We start from the raw sequence: 24,306 nt of genomic DNA on the forward strand, positions 1-24,306 counted from the left end.
CAGGATGTTTTTAATTTCTTCTTTGATCTCATTGGTAACCCAATCAATATTTAATAGCATGCTATTCAGCTTCCAGGTGTTTGAGTATTTTGGGTTGTTTTTATTGTAGTTTATTTCTAATATTATGCCATCGTGGCCTGCGAAGACGCTTTTTATGATTTCAATCTTCTTGAATTTGGGGATACTTTGCTTGTGACCCAATATGTGGTCTATTTTTGAATATGTCCCATGAGCACCTGAGAAGAACGTATATTCTCTGGCTTTGGGGTGAAGTGTTCTGAAGATGTCTATTAAGTCCATCTGATCTAGTGAGTCATTTAGGATTGCTGTATCTTTGCTGATTGTTTGTCTGTAGGACTTATCCAGTGCTGTCAATGGTGTATTAAAGTCCCCTACTATGATTGTATTGTTGTCGATCTCTCCTTTGATATTTTCCAGGAGTTTTTTTATGAATTTGGGTGCTCCTACATTGGGTGCATATATGTTTACCAGGGTTATATCTTCTTGTTGTATTGATCCCTTTAGTATTATGAAGTGGCCTTCCTTATCTCTTGTTAAGGCCTTCACTTTGAGGTCTATTTTGTCCGATATAAGTATTGCTACCCCAGCTTTCTTTTCCTTTCCATTTGCCTGAAAGATATTTTTCCATCCTTTCACTTTCAGTCTGTGTGAGTCCCTTCTAATGAGGTGGGTTTCTTGTAGACAGCAGATGTATGGGTCATGTTTTTTTATCCATTCAGCCACTCGATGTCTTTTGGTTGGAGCATTTAGTCCGTTTACGTTTAAAGTTATTATTGAAAGGTACTTGTTTGTAGCCATTTCTTTTTGTGTGTGTGTGTGGCTGTTTTCTTTCTGAGCTTTTTATTTCTTCTTTTTATACCAGTCCCTTTAGCATTCCTTGCATTGCTGGCTTGGTGGTGACAAACTCCCTTAGTCTTTTTTTGTCTGTGAAGCTTCTTATTTCCCCTTCAAGTTTGAATGATAGCCTTGCTGGATAGAGTATTCTTGGATTCAGTCCTTTGCTTTGCATCACTTTGTAAATTTCAGTCCATTCTTTTCTGGCCTGATGTGTTTCTGTTGAGAAGTCATTTGACAATCTAATGGGAGACCCCTTGTATGTAACTTTCCGTCTCTCTCTTGCAGCCTGTAAGATTCTCTCTTTGTCCTGAACATTTGCCATGGTGATTATGATGTGTCTTGGTGTGGGTCTTTTCGGGTTCACCTTGTTTGGGACTCTCTGGGCTTGTGTGACTTTTTTTTTCCCCACCTCAGGAAAGTTTTCTGATATTATTTCTTCGAGTAGGTTTTCTAATCCTTGTTCATCTTTCTGTTGTTCTGGTACTCCTATTATTCGTATGTTGTTTCGTTTCATGTTGTCCCAAAGCTCCCTTAGGCTCTCCTCCTGTCTTTTAATTTTTTTCTCCAATTGCAGTACATTTTGGGTGTGTTTTGCTTCCTTGTCTTCTAATTCACTTATTCGGTCCTCCGCTTCTCCTAGTCTACTGTTGATACTTTCAATGGAGTTTTTCATTGCAGCTATATCACTCTTCATTTCTTCTTGGGTCTTACTTAGGTTGTTGATTTTTTCATCTGTTTCTTCTAGCTTCTTCCATATGTTGTCGATTTTTTCATCTGTTTCTTCTAGCTTCTTCCATATGTTATCGATTTTTTCATCTGTTTCTTCTTGCTTCTTGCAGAGGTTGTCGATTTTTTCCTCCATCCGGTTTATGCACTCTAGGATCCTTATTCTGAATTCTTTATCTGTCATGTTGCATGCCTCTGTATTACTTAGCTGCTTTTCTGGAGAGTCCTCCTTCTCTTTCCTTTGGGGGTTTCTTTGTCTACCCATGTTTGATCTCACTGACATATCTAGACGTTGAGTTGTTCAGTGGTTGCTCCCTTGGTGGCAGTGACTCCTTGGTCTGTGGTTGCTCTTCGGGCGGTTGTGGTAGCAGCTGCTCTTGAGTTGGCAGCAGCTCCTCTGGTGGGTGCTGTTCACAGCTGTGGTGGCTCTTCCGGCTGGTGGGGCGAGGTTTCACGTACAGCTGCTGTTCCTCAGCAGAGGATGAGGTGCTCAGGAGGTTGCTGTTGCTTGGATCTGCTGCGTTGATTTAAAGGCACAAAATACAACACAACAAGGCACCACGTACCAGGCACTATACACAAATATATTCACGATATTAATAACCCCAATTAAAGGTGACCACCTGAATTAAGAGAATTAGGGGATAAGGAAGAAGGAAGAGAAAAAGATAAAAGAGAAAAAGGAAAGGAAAAGTAGGGACCAAAAAAAGGGAGTGCAAAAATGAAATTGGGAAAAAGGAAGGGGGAAAATAAAAGCGAGAAAAGAAAAGAAAAAAAAAAAAAGAGCGAAAAGAGAGAATGAAGTGGAAGAGGGAAGAGACTTTTTATATGAGGAGAATACTCCTATAGAACAGCCATTAATCCCAACAAATTCCAGCAACAGCTCCCTGGATATGAATGCAAACTAGAAACAACCAATAATATAATGATGAAAATAGAATGGTGAACACTAATCCCAAAATAAAATAAAGAAAAAATAAAATGGCACTTTAAAAAATGGTAAAATGGTAGCAGTAATAATACTGGTTAAAAATAAGAAGGTAGTAATTAAAAGGGTAAAATCAGGTGATGGAAAAAGAAGAAAAGAAAGAAAAAAAAAGAAGAAAAAAAAAAAAAGAACAGAAAAAAAAAGAATGAAAAAAAAATTGGTTTCTTAGTTAAAAAGTGAAAAAAGAAAAAAAATTGCAGTAGTGAAGGTCCTTCGTTTCTTCTATTCTTCAGTGTGGCTCGCCTTAGACCTTCCAGGTATTCAGGAGAGTGTTGAGTTTCCCTGCGATATACTGTTCCTCTGTGTTGTAAACCACAGTCCTTATTTTAAAGCATGCCGCATTTATTTCCCAGACTGCCTTATTTTGTGTTTAGCAAAGAGTCAGTTTGTGGGTCAGCCTCTGGGTGGCAGTGTTCTGGGGTTGGCCTCTGAGGCTATAGGGCCTCTCTGTCCAGTGGAAGTTCACTGCCCAGAGCTGACTACGTAATAGTTAGTTACCGGCGCTATGTTGTTGCTGGGATTGAAAATCCCCCTATAGGCCAGACCCTGTTAACTCCCAGGGACTGATCAGGTTATCTTAATCCTTGATCTCGTACAGGGTGGAATCTGGGTGTGGCTGTGCTCCTTGCCTGAGGGCTGGGGGGAGGAGACTCCCTCTCAGGAGCGGGTGGATGCCCCAGTCCCGGGCTCTGGGGTGTCTCAGCACTCAATTCACTACCACCTCTCCCGGCTCCCCCTCTTTCCCCAGTCTCTCCCCAGATTCCACTCCCCAGCACACTCTCCCTCTCTTCAGCACAGGTGAGTGTCTGTATCCGAAATGTCCCATGAACAGGATTCAGTGAAAACAAACAAACAAATGCCGGCCGCGGAAACGGGGAAGGCTTGGTTTCTGTAAGCTTCTTCTCTTACCGGGACTGCATGGTCAGGTCAGCTCTTCAGGCTGCCCCCTTTAGGCTCAGTCCTCCGTGATCACAGAACCCAGCTCTCAATTTCCCTGGCGGCACCAGGAATCCCGCGGTTCTCCTTTCCCCCGTCAGGGGCTGTGCCTGTCCCAAGGGACGCGGCTGTCTGCCACGCGGTCTCCCTCCGACTCTCTGGGCTCAGAGGTCTGGCAAACTTTCCTGCCCAAATCCCTGGTTTTTTTTTTACCTTACCAGGGAAGTTCTGCTCTTCCCGGCTGTAAACCCTCTCACCAGCTGAGCAATTTCGCCAATTCGGTGTGAGTGTTACTAGCTTCAGCTGCTCGTTCCATTTGCTCCGGGACACGACCTGGGACACGTCTGCCTATATCGCCGCCATCTTTATAATCCCCTTATTCATTATTTTTATTGTCCCTTATCTATCTCCCTCTCTAAAACATGAAGATAGAAATCTTTGTTGGTTTTATGTATTTATTATACCCCACTGCTTCAAATATTAGGTAAGCAATAAATATTTGATACTTGAATGATTGGAATAAAACAAAATGAGTGCCTTGTCAACTGCCAAGAAAATATATATGTATTAGTATTTGTGCATGTCCATGAAATTAATCTTGGAATCAGATACTTTAAGGAATATTGTGATTCAGGAATATTATAATAAGAATAAGTTCCCTAACAAGCTTAACAATTTGCTACTTTTAGATTATTTTTGTGTTTATTTGCTCACTAGCTCTTCCAGAAAACAACCAAAGCTTCATATTATGGTTGTGTCACAAACAGCAAGACACTTCTATAAAACAAGCAGTTACAGGAGATAAAGAAAGACTAGACTACCCTCCCTCTGCCCTGAGAGTTCTAAGCAGATTATATATATATATATATATATATATATATATATATATATATATATATAGAGAGAGAGAGAGAGAGAGAGAGAGAGAGAGAGAGAGAGAAAAGACAGGAAAATGGATAAAATCTTTGTTAATTTATTTACTTAAGTAAATAACAAGATGCATATTTTCTGAGTTAACACATTTTTAAAGTAGATATGCACTTTAAAAACATATATTAAAGGAAATGTAATTAACACAAATTTAGGGGATTGAGTTAAAGTTCTGGGAAATAAAGACATCTGAGGGAGATCTTATTCTCCATTCACTGACGTTAGAAAACATGGATAAGATTCCAAAGTTATGACAAAGAAAAGATCATAATCAAAACTCAGTGTCCCTGTCTGGCTTGTGAGCAGGCAAAGCTCTTTTTAGCTCCCTTGTCTGCAGTGTGGGGGGAGCTCATCTGGATATAGGATGGGCTCCAAAGTCATGGGATTCTCAACTCATGAATTACACCAGCTCAATCCAGGTTCCTTCCCACCAAATGTAGCCAAAATTGTGAGTAGCAGAATTTGTGACAGGCTCTCCAGCCTCCTCTTGGGTTTACTTCCTTGTACATAACGGTGTGTTCTCATTGGAATGGAGATTTTTCTCTGGGAAGAAAGACATCAGATTACCAAACAAAATGACAGGTGTCCATGCCCAGCATGTGCAGCCAGCAGGCCAAAAAAGATGCTTCTGCATAGAATAGAAAAGGAGGAAAGTTTACATAAACATATTTCTCTAAACGTATTCTGAAGCTTAATACCAGACCAGTGAATATATTAGAGAATTCAGGGCTACACATGTATTGATTGCTTAAAAAAAGGACTGAAGGACTGAGTTGGGTCTGAGACTTGGTGGGGAGAACATGAGATAGAATGGATGGGAAGAAATGAGGTTGGGGGGGGCGGGTGTTCCTTCACTCACCTTTACTCACACCTGGCTCAGTCCCACTTCAGACCTTTCTTCACTTTTCAACTACCCAAGTATAACTGCCTCCCCAAACCAGCTTAGGGCTAATATCCCAGTTTCAGCGGGGTCTTGAGTGGAAATAAGCTTTGGATGAATCATCATCCCTGGTTTCATGGGTCTAAATGCTCCAAGTTTCCTAAATGGTAAGCTTTGTGGCTCTCTATTTCAGATAAATTGTTTCCGTGGAACTTTATTTGGAGACTGATTCTAGGCATAATTCTGGCTCTGCTGGTGATATTTATCATGGTGCCCAGTGTTGATCTACATTACAGATTAAAAAGTAAGTACATTTGAAAGGCAGGAGATGAAAAAGGGGGTGGAGAAGCTTAAGCTCCAATAAGTTTAGTTAACATTCATTGCTACAGTTTCAGAATTTTTTTCTTGTAATGAGAACTTTTAAGTTCTACTCTCTTTCAAATATGCAATACAATATTAGCAACTATTGTTGCCATGGTATATATATATATATACACACACACACACACACATTAGGGGCCCGGTGCACGAAATTCGTGCACTGGGTGTGGGGCGGGGGGGAGTGTCCCTCAGCCCAGCCTGCCCCCTCTCACATACTGGGAACCCTCAGGCGTTGACCCCCATCACCCTCCAATCTCAGGATCGGCCCCTTGCCCAGGCCTGACACCTCTGACAGAGGCGTCAGGCCTGGGCAGGGGACCCTCATTTCCCCCCACCACTGGTTCTGCCCCCAGCCCAGGCCTGAGGCCTCTGGCCTAGGCGTCCAGCCCGGGCAGCGGGGACCCGCAGTGGCAGCGGGGGGCGCCGCGATCACACGGGCTCCGCCCCTGCCCCTGCAGGATGCCTCTGGCTGAGGCGTTCGGCCCGGGCAGCAGAGACCCACAGCTGCAGCGGCCCCGCGATCGTGGGCTCCGCTTTAGGCCCAGGCAAGGGGCCCCTAGCTCCTGGGACTGCCAGCTTCGACTGTGCCCAGCTCCCATCACTGGCTCCACCCCTACTTCCTGCTATCACTGGCCAGGGCGGAAAAGGCGCCTGATTCTCTGATCATGGCTGGGGGGCAGGGCAAAGGCGGCCCCAGGGCCGCCTTTGCCCTGCCCCCCAGTTCTTAGCTCCCCCCTGGGTTTCCGATCACTGTCAGTGGCAGGGGGCTTCTTCCTGCTTTCCCTTCTGCCTCCCTGCATTGTGCCTACATATGCAAATTAACCACCATCTTGTTGGCAGTTAACTGCCAATCTTAGTTGGCAGTTAACTGCCAATCTTAGTTGGCAGTTAATTTGCATATAGCCCTGATTAGCCAATGAAAAGGGTATCGTCGTACGCCAATTACCATTTTTCTCTTTTATTAGTGTAGATTCCCGTAAATTATTTAATTTCTAACCGTGGTACCTGAGGCTGCACCCCACACCTGGTGGGGCTTGACAGGGGACCTCAGGCCACACCCCCTGGCCCAGGCCAGGAGACCTCAAGGCATGCCCCCTGGCCTGAGCCAGGGGACCTCAAGGCACACAGCTTGACAGGGGTGGGGCCAGCTGGGTCTGGATCTAGCCCAATGAGGGTGGGGCTGGCCGAGTCTGGGTCTCGCACGATTTCGAGATGCATGTGGGTGGGCAGGTACTTGACTGGTTCCTGTGGTGCACCCCAAATTCTGACAGGAGGAAGATTTTCATATACATTTCACTATTTTTCTTACATCTCTGACACTTCTATTATAGAGAAAGGGCAAATAGCAATATTAAAATATTTCCTCTAATTTATTCCCTTTTAATGTGCACGAATTTCATGCACCGGGTCACTAGTCTATAATAAGAGAGAATCACTGATTGGTTGCCTCCTGCCTCCTACAGGGCCCCTACTGGGGGACGAGCCCACAACCTGGGCAGGTGCCCTTGACAGGAATCAAGCCTGAGATCCTTCAGTCCTCAGACCGATGCTGTATCTACTGAGCCAAACCAGCTAGGGCAATGTTGGTATCTTTGACTCCCTTCATCTATTTGTGCATTCTCCCATGCTCTTCCTCTGGCAACCACCAATTTGTTCTCTGTATCTATAAGTTTGTTGTGTTTTTTTTTTAATACTCACCCAAGGACATTCTTTTTATTGATTTTAGAGAGAGAGGTAGAAAGAGGGGGAGAGAGAAACATCCATATGAGAGTGAAACATGGGTCAGTTTCCTCCCAAACATGCCCCAGTGAGTAATTGAATGCACAGCATAGGTCTGTGTCCTGTTCAGGAATCAAACCAGTGACTTTTGGGAGTACAGGACACCACTCCAACCAACTGAGCCAAACTTGTTTATTTTTTTTTTTTTAGATTCCACATGTAAGTGAAATCATACTGTATTTGCCTTTCTTTTTCTGATTTATTTCATTTAGCATAATGCCCTCAAGTCCCATCCATGTTGACCCAAATGGCAAGATTTTATTTATTCCTTTTTATGGATGAATAATATTACAGTGTGTGTGTGTGTGTGTGTGTGTGTGTGTGTGTGTGTGTGTGTGTGTGTGTGACATTTCCTTCATTCATTCATTGATGGACATTTAGGTTGTTTCTATATCTTGGCTATTGTAAATAATGTTGCAATGAACATGGTAACGCATATATTTTTAAGTTAGTGTTTTTGTTTTCTTCAAATATGGTCATGCCCCACTTAATGATGAGGATACATTCTGAGAAATGCATCATTAGAAAATTTCATCATTGTATGAACATTATAGAGTGCACTTACACAAATCTAGATGGTATTGCTTACTATCTACCTAGACTATATATGGTATAGTTGATTGCTCTATAGGGAAGAAAAACATAATTTTCCCTCTACCTTTTTTGGTTTTTGGTTGAGACATCACAGTAATAATAATAATAATAATAATAAAACACAATTAACAGGAGAAAAACAAACCAAAGTTTAATAACATGTATACCTCTTATATACATGGAAGAGACCCAGGAAAACTGAATAACTAACCAAAACAGCTGAAGCCAGCACCTTAAATACCATCTTCAGGTGAAGACTAAAGATTTGGGGGTGGGAGGTTACCAGGAAATCACAGTAAACAAGGGTAAGGTTGTGATGCATATTTAAGTCAGTTTCTCTGCACTGATAAGCATTTCTATAGGCAAGGCCATCCCCCTTTTCCTGGTACAACTAGGAAGACACCCTTACAAATGGAGATTTTTTTCCTTGCAAATGTAAATGCATTTTACAAAGGGTATCTTCTACTTGGTTTTCAGAGCTTCTCCCAGGACTGCTGTTTCTTAAAATTAACCCGGCTAAAATAATTCTTATGCCAAATAGACATATTTGGGGGGTGACACATTCTGTTCCCCTACAGCTCCTAGGCTATAAATCTGTACAGCATGTTACTCTATTGAATACTGATGGCAACTGTACAACACAATTGTGTTTATGTAATGCATTGTGCAGTCACATTATGATGGCTAAGACATAACTAGGAGATACAAAACTTTCAGTTCATTATAATCTTACTAGAAGTCTGGTGCATGGATTCATGCACCAGTGGGGTCCCTCGGCATGGCCTGCAGGGACTAGGCCAAAACCGATCATTGAGTCCAGGTTGCAGGTGAAGCAGATTCAGGGTGACTGTGCCCCAGCAGCAACCTAACCCATGGCCAATTCTGTGAGGAATCGGGCTCCCTCCTCTGCTCGTCAGAACGTCTGCCCCCTGGTGGTCATTGCGCATCATAGCTCCCAGGTGAACAGGCGAATGGTCAGATGGTCACTTAGGCTTTTATATATATACTAGGGGCCCGGTGCACGAAATTCGTGCACTGGGTGTGTGTGTGGGGGGGGGAGTGTCCCTCAGTCCAGCCTGCCCCTTCTCACATACTGGGAGCCCTCAGGCGTTGACCCCCATCACCCTCCAATCGCAGGATCGGCCCCTTGCCCAGGCCTGACGCCTCTGACAGAGGTGTCAGGCTTGGACAGGGGACCCCCATCTCCCTCTGATCGCTTGCTCCACCCCCCGCCCAAGCCTGACGCCTCTGACTCAGGCTTCAGGCCTGGGCAAGGGGACCATCATATCTCCCCAATCCCCGGCTCCGCCCCCCACCCAGGCCTGATGCCTCGACCAGAGGAGTTGACCCTCATCACCCTCCGATCACCAATCACCGGATCGGCCCCTTGACCAGGCCTGAGGCCTCTGGCTGAGGCGTCCGGCCCAGGCAGTGGGGACCCGCAGTTGCAGCGGCCCCGCATTCGTGGGCTTCGCTTTAGGCCCAGGCAAGGGACCCCTAGCTCCCGGGACTGCCAGCTTCGACCATGCCCAGCTCCCATCGCTGGCTCCACTCCTACTTCCTGCTATCACTGGCCAGGGCGGCAAAGGCACCTGATTCTCCGATCATGGCTGGGGGGGCAGGGCAAAGGCGGCCCCAGCTCTTAGCACCCCCCTGGGTTTCCGATCACTGTCAGTGGCAGGGGGCTTCTTCCTGCTTTCCCTTTAGCCTCCCTGCATTGTGCCTACATATGCAAATTAACCGCCATCTTGTTGGCAGTTAACTGCCAATCTTAGTTGGCAGTTAACTGCCAATCTTAGTTGGCAGTTAATTTGCATATAGACCTGATTAGCCAATGAAAAGGGTATCGTCGTACGCCAATTACCATTTTTCTCTTTTATTAGATAGGATACTAGAGGCCCGGTGCACAAAAATTTGTGCACTCGGGGGGGAGGGAGGGTCCCTCAGCCCGGCCTGTGCCCTCTCGCAGTCTGGGACCCCTCAGGAGATAACGACCTTCTGGCTTAGGCCTGCTCCCAGGTGGCAGAGGGCAGGTCCAATCCCTAGGTGCAGCCCCTGGTCGGGCTCAGAACAGGGCCGATTGGGGAGTTGGGGCGCCGTCCCCTGTCATGCACAGAGCAGGGTGGATCGGGAGGTTGCGATGCCACCCTCAGTCATGCTCAGGGTAGGGCCGATTGGAGGGTTGGGGCACCACCCCCTGTCACACTCAAGGCAGGGTCAATGGGGAGGTTGCAGCACCACCCCCTGTCATGCACAGAGCAGGGCCAATCAGGGGGTTGGGGTGCTGCCCCCTGTCATGCACAGAGCAGGGTGGATCAGGGTGTTGGGGCGCTGCCCTCTATCACCCACAGAGCAGGGTCGATCAGGAGGTTAGGGCGCTGCCACTGTAACACTCAGGGCAGGGCCAATGAGGAGGTTATGGCTCTACCCCGTCACACACAGAGCAGGGCCCGTGTGGGGGGGTTGGGGCACCGCCCTCTATTACCCACAGAGCAGGGCTGATCAGGGGGTTGGGGCACTGCCACTCTCAAACTCAGGGCAGGGCTGATGGGGATGTTATGGCTCTACCCCGTCACACACAGAGCAGGGCCCGTGTGGGGGGGTTGGGGCGCTGCACCCTGTCACACACAGAGCAGGGCCAATCAGGGGGTTGGGGCACCGTGCCCTGTCACACACAGAGCTGCAGGGCAATCAGGGGGTTGGGGAGCTCCCCACTGTCAGGCACAGAGCAGGGCTGATCAGGGTGTGGGGCACCTTCCCCTGTCACGAACAGAGCAGGGCAGATAGGGAGGTTGTGGCCCCGCTCCCTGTCACACACAGAGCCGCAGGGCGATCAGGGGGTTTGGGCGCTGCCCCCTGTCACACTTATCCCGGTGCTGGGAGGCATATTACCCTTTTACTATATAGAATAGAGGCCTGGTGCACGGGTGGGGGCTGGCTGGTTTGCCCTGAAGGGTGTCCTGGATCATGGTGGGGGTCCCCACTGGGGTGCCTGGCCAGCCTGGATGAGGGGATGATGGCTGTTTGCAGCTGGTCACACACCCTTCAGGGTGGGGGTCCCCACTGGGGTGCCTGGCCAGCCTGGATGAGGGGATGATGGCTGTTTGCAGCTGGTAACACACCCTTCAGGGTGGGGGTCCCCACTGGGGTCCCTGGCCAGTCTGGGTGAGGGGCTGAGGGCTGTTTTCAGGCTGGTGGGTGACTGAAGCTCCCAACTGCTCCTTTTTTTTCTTTTTTTTTTATTCTGGGCCAGCTTTAGCTCTGGCTCCAGCTCTGAGGCCTCTGCTGCTGAAAGCAGGTATCTGGTTTGTTTGGGTTCTATAATCGAAACACTGTATCAACTCTAGCTCTGAGATCCTGGCGGGCTGAAAGCAGGTTTCTGGGGTTTTGTTTAGCTTCTATATTTGTAACAATGTTTCAAACTGCAAGCCCAGAGGCTGGCAAGGCAGGCGGGGAACGTTGGTTTCCTCTGTCACTGAAGCAAGCAAGCCTCATGTTAGCTTCAAGCTGCCGGGCTGCCAGCCGCCATCTTGGCTGGCAGTTAATTTGCATATAGACCTGATTAGCCAATGGGAAGGGTAGTGGATGTATGGCTAATTACCATATTTCTCTTTTATTAGATAGGACTAGAGGCCCAGTGCATGAAATTGGTGCACTGGGGTGTGGAGGTTCCCTCAGCCCAGCCTGCCCCTCTCACAGTCCAGGAGCCCTCATTGGATGTCCTACTGATGGCCATAGTCTGGCAGCAGAGGCTCAGAGCCGGCGTCCTGTGTGTGTGTGTCTGTCTGCTGGGGGCCTGCCCTGAGCCACACCATGGAGGCTTGGAGCAGGAGCCCCTCTGTGTTGATCTCTCAGGCTCCTGGCCTTCACTGCATGTTGTACTCTCCCTTGAGCTATGGCCAGGATGGGGGTGCTGCTTGCAAGCCGGGCTTTCCTGCTCCAGGATCGCCATGGTGATGGGGGAGCAGGCCCAGCTGGGGGCTGCCCACAGGCTGGGCTTTCCTGCTTCCAGGTCTCCATGGCAACCGGGGAGCAGGCCCAGCTGGGGGCTACCAACAGGCTGGGCTTTCCTGCTCCTGGATCAGGCCCAGCCTGGGGCTGCCCTCAGGCCAGGCTTTCCTGCTCCCTGATCAGGCGCAGCTGGGGGCTGCCTACAGGCCACACTTTTCTATTTACCGATGGCCGGATCACCACAGCGACCCAGGGCCCAGCGGCACTTTACTGCTCTCCAATAGTCATAGGGTCCCGGCTGGGGGCCGGGCTTAGCAGTGCGGGGCTTAGGTGGCACAGGTGTCCTGGCTGGGGGTTCAGGTGGCAAATAGGGGTCCTGGCTGGGGGCAGGGCTTATGCCCCGCTGCCCAGGCCTGCACATGGGGCCCGGATGGCAGCTCGCGCTGTCCCGCCCTGCCTGTAGTATAGGATAGAGGCCTGGTGCACGGGTGAGGGCCGGCTGGTTTGCCCTGAAGGGTGTCCCAGATCAGGGTGGGGGTCCCCACTGGGGTGCCTGGCCAGTCTGGATGAGGGGCTGAGGGCCGTTTTCAGGCTGGCAGGTGACTGAAGCTCCCAGCCTCTCCTTTTTTTCTTTTTCTTTTTTTATTCTGGGATTTATTTACTTGCTATGGCTGTCACTGGAGCTGAGAGCCGGCTTTAGCTCTGAGGCCGGCTCCAGCTTGTGGCCTCAGCTACTGAAAGTAGATATCTAGGCTTAGTTTAGCTTCTACAATTGCAACATTGTTGCATCCGGAGCTCAGAGCTGGGCTGCTGCAGGCCGGGAACCTTGGCTTCCTCCATCACTGGAGCAAGCAAGCCTCCTGTTCGCTTCAGCTGCCTGGCTGCCAGCCGCCATCTTGGTTGGCAGTTAATTTGCATATCCTGCTGATTAGCCAATGGGAAGCGTTCAGGGGTATGGTCAATTTGCATGTTTCTCTTTTATTAGATAGGATATACTAGAGGCTCGTTGCATGAAGAGATTTGTGCAATAGGCCTTTCTTCCCTTGGCTGCCAGCACTGGTTTTCCTCTGGCACCCGGGACCCAGGCCTTCACTGCTCTGGCTGAAGCCTTCAGTCTTTGCTCCGCTGCTTCGTGCCTATGTATGCAAATTAACTGCCATCTTTGTTGGGTTAATTTGCATACTCTCCTGATTGGCTGGTATGTGTAGTGGAGGGATGGTCAATTTACATTTTTGTCTATTATTAGGTAAGATATATATATATAACCATGATCATATAGATGGCTTGTTGACTTAAATGACTTTACATATGGCACATGACTGTACACAGAAGTTAAATTGCTAGATCATATGGTATTCCTAGTTTTATTTTTTTAATTGTTTTATTGCTTAAAGTATTACAATGAGTATTATATATGTCTCCTTTTTTTTCTCCCCTTGACCTTCCCCTGGCCTCCCATACCCCCCAGTGTCTTGTGTCCATTGGTTATGCTTACATGCATGCATACACGTCCTTCGGTTGATCTCTTACCCACCCCACCAACCCTCCCCGGCCTTCCCACTGTAGTTTGACAGTCTGTTCGATGTTGCTCTGCCTCTGTATCTATTTTTGTTCATCAGTTTATAATGGTCTTAATTATCCATAAATAAGTGAGATCATGTGGTATTTTTCTTTCATTGACTGCCTTATTTCACTTAGCATAATGCTCTCCAGTTCCATCCATGCTGTTGCAAATGGTAAGAATTCCTTCTTTTTTACAGCAGCATAGTATTCCATCGTGTAGATGTACCACAGTTTTCTAATCCATTCATCTGCTGATGGGCACTTAGGCTGTTTCCAGATCTTAGCTATGGTAAATTGTGCTTCTATGAACATAGGGGTGCATATATCCTTTCTGATTGGTGTTTCTGTTTTGAGGAACCTCCATACTGTTTCCAATAGTGACCATATCGATTTAGATTCCCACCAACACTGTACAAGGCTTCCCTTTTCTCTATATCCTGGCCAACTCTTGTGTTAAAGTAAGAAACACTCAAACCTTTGAAGAATTTTTGTGAGTTTATTTGAGCCAAAGTGTCAACAGTTGCCAAGAAGCAGAATCTCAACGGATTGAGATAATGCTTTGGAGAATGGCAGTTTTACATACTGTTTTATACATTACAATAAAAAAAGGAGACGCAAGTGGGTTTGGGTTACATGAAATCAATTGATGATAGATTAGGGAGGAAGGAAGAAGCAAAGCAGGGAAACCTCTGGGAGTGGATAAAAATTAAATGAGAAACACATACTTCTTCTACATAGGTGGGTACAGGATAATTAACAGTCAATAATTAACTCAATAACACTGAGGGGATTCGTGGTGTCTGCAGAGAAGTGCCTGTGCTTTGGGGGGTCCAAAAAAAGGAAAATTACTTTGACATTCCAAAGGTATGTTATCGTAGATGCAAAAAGACAATAGACAGGCCCAGTTAAGGTTAAGATTGACCTTTGTCAGGGAAGATACTGGCCTATGGCATGACTACCCACCATAAACTGCTCTTTAGTTTAAATAGTTTTAATTTCAGACCATATTTTAGTTCTCTGAGTTTGCAAGGCCATCATGCAGGCCTCCCATGAGCTCATCAGGTTAGCATGTGGCCCTTTTTTGTCCGCATTTGTTATTGCTTGTTGTTTAATAATAGCAATTCTAACAGGTATGAGGTGATAACTCTTTGTGGCATTTCCCTGTTGATCAGTGATGTTGAGCATCTTTCATGTACGTGTTGGTTATCTGTATGTCTTCTTTGAAAAAAAATGTTTATTCAAATCCTTTGCTCATTTTTAAAATGGATTCTTTTCTATTGAGTTGTTTGAATTCCTTGTATAGTTTGGATATTAACCCCTTATCAGGTGCATGACTGCAACTGCTGTAGATTCTGAGGCTCTCTCAGACCTTGTATGGATACACCTGCTCCACACTTGTACCCCTTGTTGACAGGATTCTTCAGCTTGAATATCTTTTCCTGATTTTACAGCACACCATGCTGGCTACTATGTCTCTCTTGTTTCCTTGATGGTGGCTATACAGTTCTCACTATTTCACACCCTGGCCCAATTTCTGCTCATGTTCAATATCTACCAGTGCTTGCTCTCACTGCTCCCCTCCAGAGCAGGAACAGGGAGCCAGCCACAAAGTGGAGGGAGGTGTGGATTTGGCATGTGGTGTGCTGGGCATGCTGGCAGGCCAGTTTGGAAGATCCTTGGGTTAAGCCTTCCCCATAGCTCATTGGCAGGCTTCTTGATGGAAATCCAGAATGCATTCAGCAAGAACCATATCCCATTAATACCCTCCTTAAATCTTATATGCAGTATCCTGATCTGCTCCTTCCTCCATCCCCCTCCCCTCTCATGGAGCTTCCCAGTGAATATAGTAGATACTCTGAGAGATAAATGAGTCCCTTTGGAAGCCTCCTGTATAGCTGGGAAAGCCAGGCATTTACCCATTGGCTCTCCCATCACCCAAGGGATAAATCACAGCCATCTCTTTTAGCCCTAAGGTGTACCTACTTAGAGAAGCGTTGAGCTGGTCCTCTTATGCATTTCAATGCATCCACATTTTTTTTTTCTCCAATAGAGTGCTGGAACTTCTTCTCTGGAAACTGGGACTTCCACAAGTTTCTCTCTTAGGTAGCTAACCACTTAAGTCCATGTTTTACATGTGTTTCAGAACTACAGCAGAATGGATCCAGGGCACAGTCTTCTGGATGTTCCAGAATCTGTACCAAAGACTGTCTTCCCAATGGATGCACAGGTAGGCAAGATTCCTTCTAGGTGCCTTGGTGTATGTCCCTGTGTCCCACAACTCCCACTTCCTGTTGTAGATGTGTGCCAAATTTTGTTGTTGATGGGGAGACAAAAACAAAGGACTTGTTATGCCACCATAATGCTCATGAATCTTTGTATGTGATAATTTAACTGCTAAGTAAAACTGTGCCTATAACTCTCCAGCAAAAGAATGGGCACCACCCGTGGTAGTGAGCTCCCACACCATGGGAGATTTTCATGGAAAGACTAGATAGCCCATGACAGTATAATGATATAGTTGTAGATATCCTATCTAATAAAAGATAAACATGGTAATTGGCATACGACCACTACCCTTCCCATTGGCTAATAAGGGTGATATGCAAATTAACTGCCAGCCAAGATGGTGGCCGGTAGCAAGGCAGCTTAAACTGAACATGAGGCTTGCTTGCTTCAGTGACGGAGGACTCCAACGTTCCCCGCCTGCCTTGCCGGCCTCTGAGCCTGCAGTTTGAACATTGTAACAAATATAGAAGCTAAAAAAAACCCAGAAACCTGCTTTCAACAAGCCAGGATCTCAGAGCTGGAGTTGATACAAAGTTTCAATTATAGAACTGAAACAAACCAGATACCTACTTTCAGCAGCTGAGGCCTCAGAGCTGGAGCCAAGCCTCAGAGCTAAAGCTGGCCCAGAATAAAAAAAAAAAGAAGAAAAAAAGAAAAAAGGAGCAGTTGGGAGCTTCAGTCACCCACCAGCCTGAAAACAGCCCTCAGCCCCTCACCCAGACTGGACAGGCACCCCAGTGGGGACCCCCACCCTGAAGGGTGTGTTACCAGCTGCAAACAGCCATCATCCCCTCACCCAGGCTGGCCAGGCACCCCAGTGGGGACCTCCACCCAGATCCAGGACACCCTTCAGGGCAAACCAGCCAGCCCCCACCCATGCACCAGGCCTCTATTCTATATAGTAAAGGGTAATATGCCTCCCAGCACCGGGATAAGCGGAGCCGCGAGGCCTCCCAGCACCAGGATCAGTGTGACAGGGGGCAGCGCCCAAACCCCCTGATTGCCCTGCGGCTCTGTGTGTGACAGGGTGCGGCACCCCAACCCCCCCCCACGGGCCCTCCTCTGTGTGTGACAGGGGGGAGCTCCCCAACCCGCTATTGACCCTGCTCTGTGCGTGACAGTGGGGAGCTCCTCAACCCCCTGATGGGCCCTGCTCTGTGCGTGACAGGGGGTGGCGCCGCAACCTCCCCATCGACCCTGCCTTTAGTGTGACGGGGGCAGTGCCCCAACTCCCCAATTGGCCCTGCTCTGAGCCCGACCAGGGGCTGCACCTAGGGATTAGGCCTGCCCTCTGCCACCCGGGAGCAGGCCTAAGCCAGCAGGTCATTATCTCCCGAGGGGTCCCAGACTGCAAGAGGGCACAGGCCGGGCTGAGGGACACCCCCCTCCCCCCACTCCTCCCCGAGTGCACAAATTTTTGTTCACCGGGCCTCTAGGATTGATATAAAATCTGATTTTAAACAATATGTTGTCTGACCACCCTTTGCTGAATGGGATTCTTACACAGTCAGAGGTCTCCAGAGCTCTCCTTCTGGCCTCTTTCAAATCTGGATAAAATTGAACACTCCCGATCTCGTCAAATCTGGATAAAATGATAATGACCAGTGCATAACTCTTGTCTCATGCACACTGATTGATGGGTTAGATGGAGAAAAAGAAAAATGAGTTGCTTTTCTCCAGGTCTATGTAGCCTCAGCCAAAAACCTGTCCCATCCTGGAAACAACTATGCTTCATGTCCTGGTCATCAGCACCTTTAGACCTAAGCGTTGAGAACCTTTAGGTCCTTTAGATCCTTTAAATCCTTTGACTGCATCTTAGTCCTATTCTTTTGTTTTCCCCTAGTCCTATTCTAAATTAATACAGAGGGATGGCATTAAAATATAGCTCTTACTTTCTTGGTGCATTTTTCCCCAACCCAAAGTACCTCCACAGCAATAACCAATGATTATTATATCTGTTTTTCTTTAGATTGCATCCGCAAAATGAGAAACCCTATAGTAGTGGGCATCATAATAATGGTGCTTTCAATAGGTGTAATCGCCTCACTCATTTCTTATTTGCATCACAAAAGAAGAGGTATGTGGGATCAAAAAGGTGGAAACTTCCAGAAAATATTTCCTTTTCCAATTGCCCAGTCTCTGGTAAAATATTTAACCAAAGAAGAGTGGTATTTATTTGAATTACAGGAAAAAAAAAATGCTTGGACCTCATGTCACAGGATTTGGATGCCAGCCTTCTGAATTTCATGGGTTTAATGTTACAAACTGTTGACGCTTCTGCCCCTTAGGGAAAGGAAATGTTTTCTTCAGTTTTATTAGCACCAGTCCTCCATCACTTCACCTAAGAAAATATGCCAATTCTTTCCATACTTTTAGCCTAGAGGAGATAGTAGTGCAGTATATCTTAAACTTCTGGCGGTCACAGATTTCTGTCAGAGACTTATGCAAAGGACCCTCTTCTCAAAATAAATTCATATGTTCACACATATATTGCTCAATTTCATGGTGTGCATGGACACATGAAACTGATATTCCTTCTCTCTGGCTCTCTTTGAGGGTGAAATTATAAAGGTAATTATATAAGTTGTGGGATAGCTGAAGCTAACACATTTGAAATGTGCCCTCAGCTCTTATCTTTGAGGTCCCCCTGGAAATTATATATGTAAGGCAATGAGCAGCAAGGTAAGGTAATTCTTTATTATAAACTGAAGATATAGCTATAGCCACAACATCATGATGTGGAAGTCATAAAGTAGGGCTTGATTATTTGGAGGATTTTATTTATTAATTTTATCCTGTGAAATGAAGACACAAAGACCTTACATCAAACCAGACTGGAAGTGCTTTTTATACTTTACTCTAAGAAAGTCCATACTTGAGTCTGGCATATTAACCATGTTAGCAAACTAAATGTCACATCCATCCGTGTCAGAGGAAATAAGCAAAATGTTATGATAGTAGGTAATATACTAGTATATTACATACTTATTGTGTGCTCTACAGATTTTACATAGATTAATATATAGTTGACCCTTGAACAATAATGGGTTTAAACTGTAAAAAATTATTTACTTTTTTTAAATAAATGTATTGGAAAACCTTTTGGAGATTTGTGACAATTTAAAGAACATTATAGCTTTGATGAACATTATAGCCTAGAAATATTTTTTAAAATAAGAATGAGGTATGTCATGAATACATAAAATATGTGTATATGATTTCTCTTCTATGATTTTCTTAATAGCATTATCTTTTCTCTAACTTACTTTATTGTAAGAATATAGTATATAATACATATAACATACAAAATATATGTTGATTGATTGTGTGATCAACAAGGCTCTGGTCAACAGGCTCTGGTTTTAAAATATTGATATTTTTAACTGCTAAGCTATTAGTAGTTAAATTTTGAGGGACTCAAAAATTAAAAGCAGATTTTAAACTGTGCAGAGGATCTATGTGCCTAACCCTCGAGTTGTTCAAGAGTCAACTGTACTCACTCTTCACTGAATTAGATTTTATTGGTGATGAAATCTGGTACACAAATAAGTTAAATAGGTCACTTACACAGTTAAGTGATGGTGGAGCCGGGATCCCAGCTCAGGAAATTAAATCCTTCAGCCTTGTTTCAACAATTTTACTGCTCCTCTATGAAAAGAAATCAAATGGAAATAATAAGAGAGAGCTTTAGGCCTAGTCATTTTGTAAAAATAGATCACTGCAGGGAAATATAGCCTGGGCACTTAGTGATTTATGAGGCTTCCAGGAGATGGCCCATAGCCCCAAGAATAGGCTGCAGGTCTCTGTCATTGTCAAAACTGACTTGAAATCCTTAAGAATGAGTCAGGAGATTAAACTTTATTTTTGCTTGTTCTTAGCTGAGAACCTAAAATTGAGTCATAGCAGTGGTCTCTGCCCACATGGCTGACAACTCCTGATAATTAGGCTATAAACCTTGTCCATCTGCAAACCTCTTCTCCAATTGCTACTGACCCTTCTCTTTACCTAAAATGGACTTTCTGCTGAAGATATTGCTTCCTCTGTAAACGTCTCATTTAGCAGCCTCCCACTCTATCCTGCCTTTTCTGGACTAATTTTCCTTCTTGGTGCTTATCAATTCAGAAATCACTTATCAATTCATTTAACAAATATGCATTGCCAGAAAGTTCCACAAGCATTGTATACCTTAATTCTGTAACATCCTATGCAATGTCTGTCATTTTTTCCATCTTGGAAATGCAGATTCAGAACATCAAATGTGATTCACTGTTTTCAGTTGCTCTAGCACGTAATAAGATTATTCCTGGGATTTGAACCATGTGTCTCTTATTCTGAATACTTTATAATAAAACAGATTGCTTTCCAAAATGTAGGTAATTGTTTCTTCTAGAAAGAGGTAGCCAGCATTTGCATCTCCAACAGAGACATTCTGCTGGGCCTGTTCTCTGTGGAACTCATGCACAGTGAAACCTTTGAGATATACACCATTTCTTTCCAAGAATCAGTGCCAGACTAGAGCCAGACCTCCTTGGTTATACTATTAGCTATGTGAACTTGGCAATGTTATTTATAAAGTCTCTGAACTATAGCTTTCTTATCTATTAAATATTGATGATACTGTATACATACTTTATAAGGTTATTTTTTTTTAATTAAATTTGTCAATACATCAAAATCATTTAACCTGGCTTTGCACATAGTACAAGCAATGTTACTGTTTGTTATTATTATCATTATTATTAGCAATTGCTAGAAATTCTACCCTGGATCCCTTTCTGGTGACCTCATCTGGTAGGAAAACTGGGCTGCCTGTGTTTGCTATTCTCCTTCTTCCCTTCCCTCCTTAGCTTATACCATTATTTCTTCACTTACACCAAACCATGATCTTAACTTGCCTTCTAAACAACAGACTACTCTAGTCATATAGAAAGAAAATAAAATAAAAACTCAGCTTAGATTTAAACACACACACACACACACACTCCTCTAAGTAAATATTATTAGCATCTTTGGGCTATTTTATTTCCAAGTTTTTCTTCAAATTTGTTTCAAATTATTTCCTATGCTTTATGAGAAGAGGTTTGAAGTTCTCCTAAATGTTATAGTTAGAAAAATAGATGTATGTGACCGAGAGAGAGTTTGCTGACACTTCACTCTTTTGCACACGTACCCAGATAAATTTGGCTATCTTAAAAAAATGTATGCTATTACTTTTATAAAAGGAATCTCTGACCTTAGCAAGGGCAAATAATTTCTCTCGAGTTATAGGGCCGGGGGGAATAGATATTAATTACTAGTAGGTGAATTCTTCCCCCTCCATTTGTGTAGTCTAAGATCATATGGAATATTTTGACTTATTTATCCTCATGATATGAAAGTTGAGACCAGCAATCATAATGTTGCTAAGTCTTCTCTAAAGACAATATTATCAGTTATTTCGATGACATGAATATAAGACTTCCTGACCCCCGCTTCCTCATCCTCACCATCTTGGTTGTCTTTCTCTACAAGATAGAAAAGTTGTGGGAGGAAGAAATTATTTCCTACCTTTCTAAGTTCTTTCAGCTGGTCTAATAATTAAATAGACATGAGACATATTAAAGGGACAAATAACAAAATTTAACTGCATCTGTATATGCAAGAACCCTACTCATATAAGAGAGTCAGAGAGCCCACATACATGAGGTTTCAAGACAGAAAGCTAAAATGAGGTGTATATGACATTCTGAGCCAAGGAATAAGGCAAGAAGGGCAATTCACAGAACAATAATAAGAGCAGCTGTTCATTAATTAGAGGTTTGCCCTACCCTATAGATCTGTCACATAAGGTTATCTCTGATAATAACTCATATAATGGACAAGGACCCGATTTAAATTTATTAAGGGAGAGATAAAATTATTTGTTGCCTTCAGCTCAAAATAATCCCCAAGCCAAAGTAATATATACTGGGGAGGCCTGTTCTGAACCACTTCACTAGGAATCCATGAACAATCCCTATCAGGGAGGCAAATTACAGTTTATATAGGAAAGTAGGAATAGCTGTCCAGTAATGAAACAGATACCCTCACTGTTGGCAATGGTGCTCCCATCCCACGATATATTAACCAATATTATGAGATGGGGATGTTTTCTACTTTAGAATCACCAAAAAGTATACTTTAAAGGAGACTTCTGCTCCAGATAAGAGGATGACTTTTGAGAATTGTAAGATCTCTTCCATCTCAGAGATTCTGCTCATTGTAAACTATTTTGTTTCACAATACCTCTAAAAAGGTCTGGAGTTCTTTAAAAAAATTGTTGACTTCAGAGAGGAAAGGAGAAGGAGAGAGAGAAATAGAAACATCAATGATGAGAGAGAATCATTGACCTGCTACCTTTTACTCGCCTCCTACTGGGGATTGAGCCTTCAATCTGGGCATGTTCCCTAACTGGGAATTAAACCAGGACCTCCTGATTCATAGGTCAACTCTCAACCACTGAGCCACACTAGCTGGACAAGGCCTGGAATTCTTGAGGGCCTACAGCACCAGATTAAAAAGATAAAGGCATTTAAAAAAAAGAATACATAAAGTTCCTATTTATGCTTTAAACTGTGGCCAACTAGAAAACAAGTGTCATGCTTCTTGAGTAGAAGAATGTGTATCTGTGCCTACACCCCCCTCTTCCAGACTGAGCTCAAGTATACTCATCTCCAGGATTATCCACAGGGCCCACCCTACTTCTCCTCACCTTCATATAAGCCCAGAAGTATGGAGGAATAGGAACTTAAAAAGTAAATCTATTATAAATCTGTGACCCTCCTAATTATTGCATCTCTCCTCAGTTCCTGCTTCAGATCCACATTTCCAATTGGATACTATGTGGTTGGAAGATATCACGGTGATCCTGTGTGTTCTGACTGTCTTCATCACCATGATCATTTCCTTTATTTACTTTAGATTCAGAGGTAAATGGGATGGGAAGGGAGGTAACTCAGAAGGTACCATTCACCTGACTGAACTGCAGATGTCCCAAGAGGTGACCTTTCCAGTCCTTGTGCTTTAATAGCTGGAGGAAGAAAAAAAAATCTATGCCCTATGTAAGGCATAGTCCTGATTGTAGACTTCTGGAGTTTCTGCTGGTGTTAGTGCCTCAGATTTCAATGCCAGTCTCAGTCTGACTTCATGATGTGACAACTCTCTTAGTAAACTTTGAAGGCCCCGCTATTTTATACAAAAACACTCAGTAATGCTTTCTGTATCCTGAGCTCTTCATAAACCAGAGGTGCTTTCTTCCATTTAGATCTCAAAGGAAAAATTGAAAACTTAATATTATAGTTTCTCTTTCAGAAACTTTTAAGTGTCCACAGAAGCTGGACCAGAAACATTTCTGAACCTATGTTCACAGAGGGCACATAACTATGAAACATTCCTAACTAATGCCTAAAGATGAAAGTTCTGGCTTTATTGTGCTCATATAGACTTCTTATGAAAGTGAAGGAAATGTAGAATTAGTTACCAGTAAAGAAAAATGTAATATTTGATACTTGTGTTCCACCAGTGAAATCTACAATCGTAAGAAGCTCCATTTACAAAGGTAGGCAAGGCTATGCAAATATATATTTTTGATTACCAGCAGATTCCTCCCTCCAATATATAGAATGCAGATCCATGGTGGTTATTATGAACAATACAGAATGTTGATGGTTTTAAAACTTGAGGTTTATTTTTTAAAATATGTTTTTATTGATTTTATAGAGGAAGGGAGAGGGAGAGAGAGATAGAAACATTAATGATGAGAGAGAATCATTGATCGGCTGCCTCCTGCACACACCCCCGCTGGAGATCGAGCCCACAACCCAGGCATGTGCTCTGACCAGGAATTGAACAATTACCTCTTTGTTCATAGGTCCAGGCTCAACCACTGAGCACCGCTGGCTGGGCAAAACTTGAGGTTTTTAAACGACATCACCTACCTATACACTGCTGTTAAAGTACCTCATACTAACCAATTGTACCACCAGAGACCTCCCCCTACAGGCCCTCCTAATTCTGGTCTAAGTTAAAATTTCTGTTAAAAATTTTGACCTTATAATTTATTTTTACTTAAGCAAAAAAGGCTCATACCCCTAGAACCACGAAGAATGGGTACTTCTTTTTTCATCTTTGCATCCATTGATTCTTTCCTTTCCCTGTGGAGAGTTGCCAGATGTTGAGGTGGTCAATTAGATTAACAAGCCAAACTAGAAGTAATAGTCAAAACTTTATCCACCTGTTATGGTATAAGAAGCCAAAAAAGGGAAGTAGTGTTGGCTCCTCACTTTTCCATTTGCCCCATGGACCAGCACTAGACCAGGATCAGGTGGCATGCAGTGCTGGTGGGAAAATTGTGTCTCATTACAAAGGAGCACTGAACAAAAGGCTTTGCAGTTTTTATGGAGTTGGAGTGGGGTGG

General features: G+C 44.5%; 1 protein-coding gene across 4 annotated transcripts in view; it reads left to right on the forward strand.

The window, feature by feature from the left end:
- Positions 1-23,495, forward strand: part of LOC132231110 (putative selection and upkeep of intraepithelial T-cells protein 1 homolog) — a 37,690-nt gene extending 14,195 nt beyond the window's left edge. The window contains exons 5-9 of one of the 4 annotated variants that reach the window (XM_059689658.1): positions 5,512-5,622; positions 15,730-15,813; positions 17,842-17,949; positions 22,697-22,819; positions 23,413-23,495. In XM_059689658.1, coding sequence (XP_059545641.1) covers positions 5,512-5,622; positions 15,730-15,813; positions 17,842-17,949; positions 22,697-22,819; positions 23,413-23,480 — 494 coding nt within the window. In that variant the 3' untranslated portion in view covers positions 23,481-23,495. The remainder of the gene's footprint in view (positions 1-5,511; positions 5,623-15,729; positions 15,814-17,841; positions 17,950-22,696; positions 22,820-23,412) is intronic. The other 3 variants (XM_059689660.1, XM_059689659.1, XM_059689661.1) reach the window with 3 other exon arrangements.
- The last annotated feature ends 811 nt before the right edge of the window (positions 23,496-24,306 follow it).

Source organism: Myotis daubentonii, chromosome 3, assembly GCF_963259705.1.
Source record: "Myotis daubentonii chromosome 3, mMyoDau2.1, whole genome shotgun sequence".
NCBI classification, from domain to species: Eukaryota; Metazoa; Chordata; class Mammalia; order Chiroptera; family Vespertilionidae; genus Myotis; species Myotis daubentonii.